Source organism: Danio rerio, chromosome 2, assembly GCF_052040795.2.
Source record: "Danio rerio strain M-AB ecotype USA chromosome 2, GRCz13ab, whole genome shotgun sequence".
NCBI lineage: Eukaryota > Metazoa > Chordata > Actinopteri > Cypriniformes > Danionidae > Danio > Danio rerio.
The window spans coordinates 38,948,622-38,960,608 of record NC_141022.1 but is presented as its reverse complement, the minus strand read 5'-3'; the positions used below and the strand labels follow the sequence as shown (position 1 = coordinate 38,960,608).

Below are 11,987 nucleotides of genomic sequence, written 5' to 3'. Positions count from 1 at the left end.
ACCACCTCAGAAAAAAATTGTCTCTTCAAGTACCACCAGTAAAATGAGCAGCATTGAAATACAGTAGCGTAGTTGGCCCAGTTAAGCAGCTACAACTCTGCACAGTTAAAAAACGTGGCAGATTACCTCTGAAATATAGGCTATATGTCATATATTACATATTATATACATAATTTTTGATACATTTTGAAATGTGTGTAGCATGTACATGACATTTCATTTCTCCGCGTACCACTAGTGGTACACGTACCACAGTTTGAGAACCACTGATCTAAACAATACTAATAAATAAAAAATAAGCACTAGCAGCTGACAAAAATCAAAATGGAAAATACACTAGTATCTGAAAAAAGTAGCGGGAAATCAGATATTGGAGTTGGACGCACTAAAATGGCCCATCATTTACTTGTTTTTACGCATGATTGTCTTATATATGTCAATTTATGCATCTTTAAAAAAACACAAGACAAGATAATACATTTACAGAGCTTTTATTTTGTTTTTCTAAGTGCAAAAATAAGTTTATGACAACGCACTGAATATGAATACCTGTGAAACAACATAAAATTACAGTGGGGATATGACCCCTTTAAAGCACTTTTTACACAAACATTTCATTAACAGCCATAATTAACAGTAAAAAAATTCTGTAAAATCATTGCAATGAAGTGGAATGATGTGTAGAGCGGAGCAGCTGGATTTGGGCGCTTCACTGTGAAAGCAGGTTATTTATCTGGCTTAGAAGTCAAAATCATCTGGTTTGGCCTTCTTCTCCTGAGACTCAACCCAGGCCTTGTTGATGGTGCGTTTCATCTCGTCGTCACCATCTGTGTAGATTTTCTTTAGCACACTCATCAGACCCTCACTCGGATCAGCGTTCTCACCCATGCTTGGTTTACTGAAACATAACAGTTACTATGAAGTTATCTTTTATATGAGCCAAATGTAGTATAATGCTGATGTTATCCTGATAATAATGTATTCTGCAGACAAATCTTTCTTTCAAGTTTTAATTCAAATAAGCACAAAATACTATTTTAAATATATAAGGGTTCAACACTAAGGATTAATTCTACTGGCCAGATTGGGCCTGCAGTTCAGATTTTTACTTGCCCTGCCAAAATTTTATTGGCCCTACCAAAAAAGAAGGTTAATAGCTATTTTTTTAGTCACACATCTTAAATAATGTGTCAAAAACAACGTCTGTGAATCTAGAATGTAAATATATTAAATGTTTAAAAAAAGTATAATGACCAAAAAAGTGAAATGCAAACAACAATAGCAGTACGCAAAATGTGCAGGTATTTTATTGCAAAACAAAAGGTGTCTGACTTGACAAACTGATGACATAACATTTTTTTTCGTTGTGTTGTACCTACATAAATGCCTGCTTCCATGATGTTACAAACAGACTTTTCTTTTAGCTTCATAATTTGATCATAATTTGATGCTGCCGTCATGTTGGAGTCTCTTGGCTTTATTGGGGTTGTGTTTCCCAAACAACAACATAACTTGTGGCTGAACTATCATAGTTTGATGCAACATTTGGGAAATGAACGATAGAGTGACCAGTGTTTCCCAAAAGCCGTTGTTTCTCGGTCGCAGATCCTTCATTTGAATCACATTGGTTATGACGTAAAACACCCATAATGATGCTCTAAATGGGGTGGAGTAACTACTTCTTTAGAGAAGAATCAAATAATTTCTTTGTGCAAATTATATTGTTTTACACGTATAAAAAAAAATAAAAATCTAAATTTTTGTAAAATCAAGCATACGTTTTCCATATTAATTAAAATATATATAAAAATGGCACATATAGAGCCTATAATCCTTTATAAAAATTATTGAGAATATTACATATTATATTCTAAAACATAAAATCACTTACAGAAAGCTAACATCTCATATATAAATCATATAAATAAATAAATAGACTATTTATTAAGAAATGAAATTTAATATTTATTAGGAAATGGATAAAATCCTACTTTAATAATAATAATAATAATTTTAATTATCATTATTATTATTAAGCAGGATATTGTTTATTTATTTTTTCTTTTTTGAAAAGTCTACTTTTACAAATTGAAATGCAAACCATTGCAGAAATGTTCTAACCAACAGGCCCATGTCATATACAGTACAGATAGTTAATATAAAAAACACTATAAATTAAACCTTTAACTTTCGTGATGAGCCTTGACTGTGTTCCAAATGGCATCAATGTTTTTAAAGTGCACTACAAAGGGAGCACAATTGTAAACATAAAGATCGCTAAAACTGAGATGTAAAAATACTTTTGATTCACTATTCACTTTAAGGCTTTTAAAAAAAAATAATTCCAAGTGTAAATGTTAGAATGCTCTAAATGTATAGGGAATAACTGTAGGGGATAACTGTGAATAGAACACAGCCAGGAACTATGTTTCTAACTACAGCCCCAGAGGTGTAGTTTTGCAAGCATATTTCAATTAATATGGGAATTGTGTGCATGATTTTTTGTATGCGTGTAAAACAATATAATTTGCACAAAGAAATTATTTGATTCTTCTCTAAAGAAGTAGTTACTCCACCCCATTTAGAGCATCATTATGGGCGTTTTACTTTATAACCAACGTGGTTCAAACGATGGATCTGGGACAGAGAAACAACGGTTTTGGGAAACACTGGTCACTTCATCTTTCTTTTCTAAACGATGCATCATACTATAATAGTTCAGCTGCGAGTTACGCCATTGTTTGGGAAACGCACCCCAGTCTAGTAACGATTCTGTCTACTGTCCCGAGTGTTTCACTCTTTAAAATATGTAAATATAAATTTATATTTTTTTAACTTAAAAAAAAAAAACAAAACATTTTATACAAAAATAACAATGCATCAATGTTGAAATATACATTTCTTTGTTATGTTTTATTTTTTTGGATTAAATCTATGTAATTCAAAGTCTTGCTTTTGTATACAAATGTAAAAAGAAACACAAAATAAAAGTTAAAGTGTGTGGATTTTACTTACTCTTTCTCTTTAGACTGTTTTTCAACTTGTGTCAAGCAGTCCCACTTCTTTGCTGATTTCTTCTTGCACATGATAAGTACCATGTCTGTTTTTATCTGTAAACAAACCAATTTCACAATGGTGTTTATCTATTTTATCTATCGATCAGACAAAACAGAACCACTTAAAAATAGATAAATAAAAAAGAGTGACAAACCTTTTTACTACTCTCTGCTGCAATAATGGGGAATAAAAGGTTGTTGATTGTCATTTGATGGTTCTTCCCATCCAAATCTTTGACTAGAGTGTTAAAGCCTCTGTGAAAACATAAAAGTAGTGTTTACACTCATTGACATGTTTTGCCCTTCAACCTAGTAAGCTGTGGAAATCTTTTGGAACTTGACCATATGTTTACAAAGCTTGCAGGAGGTATTAAGATGTCTAATTGATATATTAGATGTCATAATAATCTTTCTTAATGTATAGAAATTAGTCAAATAAAATGTTTACCACAATAAAATCAATTATAAAATAAACCAAAGTTAAGCCATATTGAATCTGAAAGCACACCTCTCTGTGAAGCTGCTCTCCACATTTTCAGCTGGAATAGTATGCACTCCTTTAAGTGTGATGTAGATTTTGACAAATTTGTCAGACTGGTCCCATCCTAAAAGACAAAACAATATGTGTATTACTGTGCGGTTTCAACTTTATTAAATAATTTTTTAAACAACCATTTACTCATTTTAATCATTTTTATTATTATTCTAACGAAAAATGTTTTTTTTTATTTAATCAAATATTCATTTTTAGTTTAATTCATAAGAATTATTTATTATTTTAATTAGTTATAAGTTGGATAAATTAGTTATTTATCTTGAATCAAATGTTCTTATTTAGATTTTTTTTTTAATTAATTAAAAATTTGTAACTTTCTTTTGCAATTTTTGCAGCCCCCCGGAATCCACTCTCCGTACCTCACTTAAACAATCTAAGCTTATTTGGCAGATCCTGGATATTTTAATCAAGATTACCAATCTCTGGCTAATTTGGTTCTTGAAACTAGTTTGAGAATCAGATTTTAAATAACTGAATGAACTTATCTGAGGTTACTGCATGTGCTCTTGTTTGTTGTGAAAAACAGATCTATTATTCCTCAAACTAATGATCATCAATGCAGTGATTGGCTGGCTTTAGGAAAGCAAATAATAATATCATCTGATTATTATTCAATCATCAGCTATGTGAGCAAAAGGACCAGCTTTGTAGTAAACTAAAGGTTTGTAAAATGATTCGCATAAATATTCCACAGTTGTTGTAGCGTATTAGTTAATGCATATTTATAGCAGAGCTTCTATTTCACTATATTCAAGTTTCTTATTCTTGTGGAATAACTGGTTATTTCATTTAATTTTCTTTTATGAAATCACTCCCATATAAGCTGTTATTGTAGCGTGCACAGGACTCCTGCAAATTATATAATCAGTCCTTCACAAAAAATAAAAAAAACCTCACTGAGAACATTGGCCATGTCTATTATGATACACTCTCAGAAATTGTTCTCTAATTTCAAAGTATGTAACTAAAAGTTCTATTTTGGTATCTTACCTAAAATGTAAATATTAGTCACAAAAAAGTAAAAAAACTATTTGATCTGGAGAGTTAAACACTTATAAATTCTTTTTAAACATTTTTTTCAGATTTTTATTTTTAGCTAACCGATTAATCCACATCTGAAGAATGAACCCCTGGTGGTTTGAAATGCCGTCATAGCCAAAAGTACCTATGTATGTCTGTGATCACAATATATATTATTAACATACCAGGGTTCAACGCTAAGGATTTTTTGTACTGGTCTGATCGGGCCAGTGGATCAGATTTTTACTTGCCCTGGCAAAATTTTCACTGGCCCCACCAAAAAAAAAAAAAAAAAAGGAAGGTAATTTTAAATAATGTGTCAAAAATAAAGTTTGTGAATCTACAATTTTAATACTTAAAAAAATTAATTAAAGTGTTATGCAAACAAAAAGAGTAGTATGGAAAATATGGAGGTATTTTAATACAGTTCGAAATTATTTAACAAAAGGTGGGCTGACTTGTCAAACTGACGGCAAACTGTGCAAAACATCACTTCATTTTTTTTGTCACGTTGTTCACATGTAAATGTCTGCTTCCAAGACATTAGAAACAGACATTTTCTTTTAGCCTTATATTTTGATGTTGCCGCCATGTTGCTGTTTCTTCTCTGTACTGATTGTTACCAGGTTATGGAAAAAAATTGCATGCTTAAAACATCAAATCAGATAAGAGGAACCTTAAAGCAATATGGTATTTACAACATCACAGACAAGGTAGTGTTTAAAGACCTAAAAGCACAAACTTAAAATGCACGCAAATGACAAATAGTCAATAGTCAGACAAATTAAATGTTAGTGACAAGGCAGTACTGTCCCAATCGGGCCAGTAATGATCCCGTCAACTGTCTCAAGCGCCTCTCACGCTGGCCCTGGGCCACCGGGCAGTCCTTATTGTTGAGCCCTGCATACATACCATAATTGTTAATTTTGACTGTGTATCCTTTGACTGTTGTTTCAGTTTTGTCTCCCGACTCTTTCTTTTCTTGCTGCTGTTTCTGCTGCCGTTTCTGTGCTAGCTCTTTCTCGATCTTCTTCTGCTCTTGTGTTAATATGTCCCGCACACGCTGTCGTTCACACTTCTCCTGCAGACTCGTGATCTCCTTAAGATCACTCTCGAGACCTGCGATCTGCAGAAACAAGACAAATTTGACATCAGTTTTCATTTCAGCACAGGCGAGCTCAAGAGACAGTCGTCTGCGGCAAACTCTTTTATGATTGCTCGTTCCAATGCTATGTGCTCTTAATATCAACAATTACTTTTCATTTGTTAAATGCCGATTCTTTACAATAGGAAAACTACTCTACTAGTAACAATAACAATGTTGTTTCATATTACAATTTGTCAATTCTTCATTTCAACAATTGAATCTGAATAGAAGTGGCTTAGTGCAGTGGTTAACAACGTCGCCTCACAGCAAGAATGTCGCTATTTCGAGTACCGGCTGGGCCAGTAAGCATTTCTGTGTGGAGTTTGCATGTTCTTTCTGTGTTGGTGTGGGTTTCCTCCCTGTGCTCCAGTTTACCCCCCAGTCCAAAGACATCCACTTTTGTTGAATTGAATAAACTAAATTGTCCGTAGTGCATTAGTGTGTGTGTGTGTGTGTGTATTGGTATCTTCCAATAACTGGGTTACGACAGGAAAACATACGCTGGAGTAGTTGACGGTTCATTCCGATGTGGTGACTTCTGAAATAGAGACTAAGCCAAAGGAAAATTAAAGAATAAATCTGAATAGGAGCCTAAATTATGTCATTTAACTAGTGGAAATACAGTTCTTGGTATCAGGAATGACATTTTTTTATTAGTTGAAACTAAAATCTTTTTACATTTTTATTTATTTTAAATATTTGAAACTAAAATAAAAATAAGACATCTGCGAGAGATGACGTCATTGTTGCCATGAAGAATTCATATTTTAGCGGAAATGCAATTACTTATATTAAAAACATGAAATTGAATCTAGTAACGTTAGTAATCTAATTCATGATATGGAGAATCAGCATTTGAACAAGTGGAAATTGAACTGATGTTACGTTACAGAGAAATGATGAATCAATGAATAAAAAAACTGCTCTTCGTATCTTTTAATCCACAGCGTATTCACAGAGCATCCAATAAATCATCAGGGTAAACCATCAGTTCCATTCACATTCATAAGCTAAGTTACTTAATGCCACTAACGTTATGCGGTTTAATATGAAACAGTAACGTAAACCCGACAGGACTGCTAATACTCTACTAAAATGAGTAAAACACTGAGAAGCGACCGTTTACCAGTTCATTGATGTCCATTGCTGTCTTGGAAAAACCTCTGTATACAAATTATCTTAAATAGTTTTCCTGAAGTGATGAAAATGAACTTTGCATTCAACCGGCGCTGCGAGTCCGCAGATATGCGTGAAGCGCTGTTTCTAGAAGAATTCCTATTTCCGCATTTTGACAAAATAAAAGTCCTTATTTTAGTGAATCACCAGCGGACAACGAAATATATATTTACAATAACAGTATTAAAATCAATAAAAATGTAACAAACTCTATTTGATAATGTAATTTTATGAATTACAGTGTTACAAGTTTCACACCTACTGTATCACAAAACAAGATTCTTAGCGTAATGTACAATGTAGCGTAGTGGGCAATATGGAAGGCAAAATAACACAGCAGGCAATATTTAAAGTTAATCAAAAAAGTTTTCAAAATTTTCTATATTTTAGAAAATCTAATGATCTAAAATATACAGTAATCGGTCCATAATAGTATTTGAAAAAATATTTACTTAATAAATTATATTAAGTTAGATTACATAATTTCTAATAATTTAGAAATTATGTAATCTAACTTAAAATTTATTAAGTAAATAATTTTGCAAATACTATAATAGACCAATTACTGTATAATTTAAATAATTAGATTTTGTATACCTAAAACAAGAATGGGTGTTATTGAGCAGCGTTAAGTCAACTTCAAAAATCATCCACTACGAATAATAAAATCTTTAATTCATTAAAAAAAAGTTTTTTGTATAAAAATCGAATTATCTAAAATATACAGAAATTGGTCCATTTTAGTATTCGCAAAATTATTTAATAAATTTTATTTTTTATTAGACGACATAATTTCTATTTAATATTGTACTCAGTTCTTTCATTTATATTTTCTTAATAGCATTTGCTAATAATTTTAATATATTTGTGTTTATTTATAGATTTCTTTCATTTGGATTATACATACATTTATTCAAACCTCACTAATAAATAATTTTGTGTTAATTATTATTATTATTTGAATTAAAATGTTTACTTGTTTGGGTTATGGGTTTATATGAATGAGAATTTACCTTAATTAAACTTTTAACTAATAACTTCAACCATATTTTTAAGAATTTGAAACATTTGAAACGTGTCCGGACATCCCTTTGATTAACTGAAGCTTCGTATTAGCGAACGCTTGCTCAATATAAGTAAATAAGTGTGAGTGCAAAAATTAGTGATTGAATTTGTATTTTAAAAATCATTAAATTATTTAAAACTCTTTATATAGCTGAAATGTAACTTTTTATGTATACTTTTTGTATTTTTATTTTATTATGCCAAATTAGTAAAAGATTATTTTTGTATTACACAAATACAGAAACAGTAACAATAGAATCTAATACTCTTGAACTTTAAATAAACTCACAAAACATAAAACACATTACACCTTTTTTATTGTATCAACAATAACATAACATATTACATTTGCCATCAATCTCTAGGACAAAAAAAAAATCATCAATATAAATTTCAAATCAATTCAGCAGAGAAATAACACATCATTTGAGTAGATGCTTGATGAATTTCCTGCTCCGTCTTTTCATGTAATATGAATATCTTCTCTTTCAAGGGCATACCAAGCTCAAGTTCATTCATAGGTTGAAAAGCTCACACACTGAATGACGATGTAGAACAAACACAATGTCATGGCTGATCACCACATTGATCTCTGTACTCCAGACATCTGGCTGTGGTCTGCTAAATCACGAAAGACTATTCGGCTAAGACGCCATCTGCGTTTCACTGCACGTGGACGTGAGGTCAGCACACACCTGTTGCGAATGCGCACGGGACAACTGTCTCGAGGAAGAGCAGCGATTTCTTTATCTGCTATTTCCTAAGAACAAAAACATGACAAACATGGACAGCATTATTATTATTATTATTATTTTAAATACACTTCATTCTTCTGTTAACGATAATGACTCTATAAATAGGTTTCAATAAATTGCAAGACTCTGAATGTACCTGTAGCTCTTTTGGCAAAATAGTATTCTTCCTAATGGCATTGATGCGCAGTCGTGTATCTGCATATTCGAAAGCCATCTGTCGTCTTTTCACATCCCTCAACATCCTCCAGTCGACATAGTAGCTCCTGACCTGCTCCATCACTGCAACTGGACTTCTGCAGGCCTGAAGGACATCAGATATTTTATATTTATAGACAGATTTTTGAAATACAAATTGTCAAAAGATTATAATTGCTGTACATAATACTTAAGGTGGTATATTTAATGTTCACATGCATAAATTAACTTCACAAGGTAGATAACAAAAGTTAATAACATGTATACAAATCCCCATAGTAAAATTACATTAGTTAATACTTCTAGAATGTAGCAATTCAGTCTTTACATATGCAGTTTTAATATTTTATTATTACACAAATAGTATACTATTATACAAAATATTGTAAACACACACACACACACAACAACAAATTATACACATTTTAAAAATTGTAAATATGTTAGAGCTCCACAATATATTGTTTCAGCATCAATTTTGCAATGTGATTATTCGCAATAGTCAATGTTGAGTGAGTCTATATATTATAATTTTCATGTGTTTTTGAGGCCTGTGATTGTATGACTATGAAAGGATTCATGGCTAAGAATCTGTACTGTTTATAACGTAATAATGATTACTTGTATTGAATTATTTTTATATTTATTGTTCAATTACTGTACTCAGGGTTTCTACAGGTTTCATCAAGTCAAATTTAAGACTTTTTAAGACCTTTTAAAGACTATTTTAAGACCATAATAAATGGAATTTCAGACTTACACAAGGCTAAAAGCTAAAGATTTTTTAAATGGTCAAGGTAAAACCTTAAAAAAGCATTAAAAACAAATGTTACTGAAAGGAAGATAATTAATCCATATTAAGAAGTAAATAGAGTTAATAAACAAACGTTTCTTAAAACTTTTATTGAAATATATTAAGGATTGGATGGATGTTGACACAATTGGGTATAGCTGTACCTAACATAAAATAAAAATATTAAGACCATTTTAAAAAGATTTAAGTCCTACAACACAATATTTCAGGGCATTTGAGAATTTTTAAGGCCTAAAATTTGGTTTTTGAAATGTAAGACATTTTAAGACCTCGCAGAAACATTGTATGCCTGAAGACTGTTAGACTCTGAAAATGCTAAAACATTGTTTATGTCAATTGTATCTTGTATTTTTTAGTTGCATTGATCTATGCTTGTAGGTTGTTAATTATATTTTAGTCAGATGCACTTCTCATCTCAACCGATTTAAAATGATTAATCCTTTCCAAATAGAGAAATTCAAGTCATCTGCTGAAAATCGTATCGCGATATATATTGCAGAATAACAAAAATTGCAATGACAGATTTTTCCAATATTGTACAGCTCTACAAATTGTCCATCTTTTTGTTTACTTATACTCTATGTAAGTATAAATACTATAGTAACATATAGTAAACACTATGTTTTAAACACTACCAGGAAAGTATGTGAACTAATGCATGGTGGTAATTCTATAGATGCTGTGATAATACAACTAACACAAGATAAAACAACTGTATTAAAATTTCTACAACTAGGTATATCATACTACAATACCACAGTTCCCCATAATAAAAGTATATTACAGTATTTATTACAGACTTACATATTTGTATTGGTTAGACATAAAATTAATACATTAAACTGTTCTCAATATTTAACAGGGTTTATATACATGTTTAGTTTCATGTAATATGTAAACAACTATAACATTTCAATACAAGTATTTATGGGTAGCCCTTACAAAACGAAAACTAAATTAAAACAAATTACATGACGTACAAATGTCACCAGAATGATTCGGTTAGACATGTATGCCTCCTAACCATATCGCATTCTAAACCACAATATAATTGAAACACAAATACCACCTGTCTAAATTTACAAATGTGCATCTTCAAAGATAACTTACTTGTCTACTGAATGACAAGGACGAGTGCAGAAAGCCCATGCCCGTGTTGAGGAGCTTCCACGCCGCCATGTTGATCTGCACTGGCAGTGGCAGATTGTAGGGTTAGGACTGAAAAGAGTTTATCATTACTGCCATCTGCTGGTTATATCAACGTTCATCCAAGCATTTGTCAACGATGATAAACAGTGCTAAACTAGTTGAAAATATTGAGACTTTGTCGTTATATATCATGTCAATCACATTTTTTTTGTCATGATAAATAACATTTAAACTGTGATTATTGTCCAGGAAACTGTAGCTCCGTGTATCTAGAATCTTCTGGACCAGGGGTGCCCAAACTCGGTCCTGGATGGTCCTGCAAAGTTTAGTTCCAAATAGTTTACACATCTGGGCTAGCTATTCAAGCTCTTACTAGGCATTCTAGGAACACCCTTGCAGATGTGTTGAGGCGAGCTAAACTCTTCCCTTCAGAAACGAGTTTGGACACCCTTGTTCTAGACCAATCCATAAGCATAGCACTGAGCAAAAACAGATTCACGAGAAAAAAGATTCATAAATTATTCAGAGAGCATGAAAATTAAGAAAGTTAATAATGATTAAAAAAGTTAATGTTAATAAATTATGCAATTGCGGAACACAACCACACGATGGCAGAATTGACCTTTACTCAACTATACTTTAATAAATTAAAAATCCTGAAACTACTTTTATTTCTTTACACGCCTATTTCACTGGACCATAATGGGCTATAACAATGGGTAGGATGCCATTTTTATGAACATAATATAAAGAGCTTGGCAAAACTAACTTTAAAACTAAAACTAACCTTTTCACAATGTTAATATAGGCCTAACCATACCTGCAGGTTGTAAATACTATTTTTCCCGAGAGTAAAACAATAATAATACAATGTAAATTAACATTTGATCTTCAGTCATTTTATCTAATAATAATTAAAAAAACTAAAATAGCAGGTCCTTTGCAGAAAACGTCCTCTTATGCACTCAAAAATTATTTCTGCTGCGTTTTCAAACTACCTGTTTTAAATGAGCTGAAATTACATAATTCTAGTAATTTCTTTGGCTAATTTCTT

General features: G+C 31.5%; 2 protein-coding genes across 2 annotated transcripts; both read right to left on the bottom strand.

The window, feature by feature from the left end:
- Positions 1-475: 475 nt before the first annotated feature.
- On the bottom strand, positions 476-6,996 carry cacybp (calcyclin binding protein). Its single transcript, NM_212887.1, is given in 6 exon segments — positions 476-898; positions 3,016-3,110; positions 3,212-3,311; positions 3,565-3,661; positions 5,545-5,758; positions 6,906-6,996. Coding segments are annotated over 6 exon segments (684 nt in total). The 5' UTR covers positions 6,924-6,996; the 3' UTR covers positions 476-738.
- Positions 6,997-8,320: 1,324 nt separating this feature from the next.
- On the bottom strand, positions 8,321-10,976 carry mrps14 (mitochondrial ribosomal protein S14). The gene is given in 3 exon segments (NM_001045358.1): positions 8,321-8,780; positions 8,912-9,076; positions 10,895-10,976. Coding segments are annotated over 3 exon segments (417 nt in total). The 5' UTR covers positions 10,964-10,976; the 3' UTR covers positions 8,321-8,597.
- Between the last annotated feature and the right edge of the window lie 1,011 nt (positions 10,977-11,987).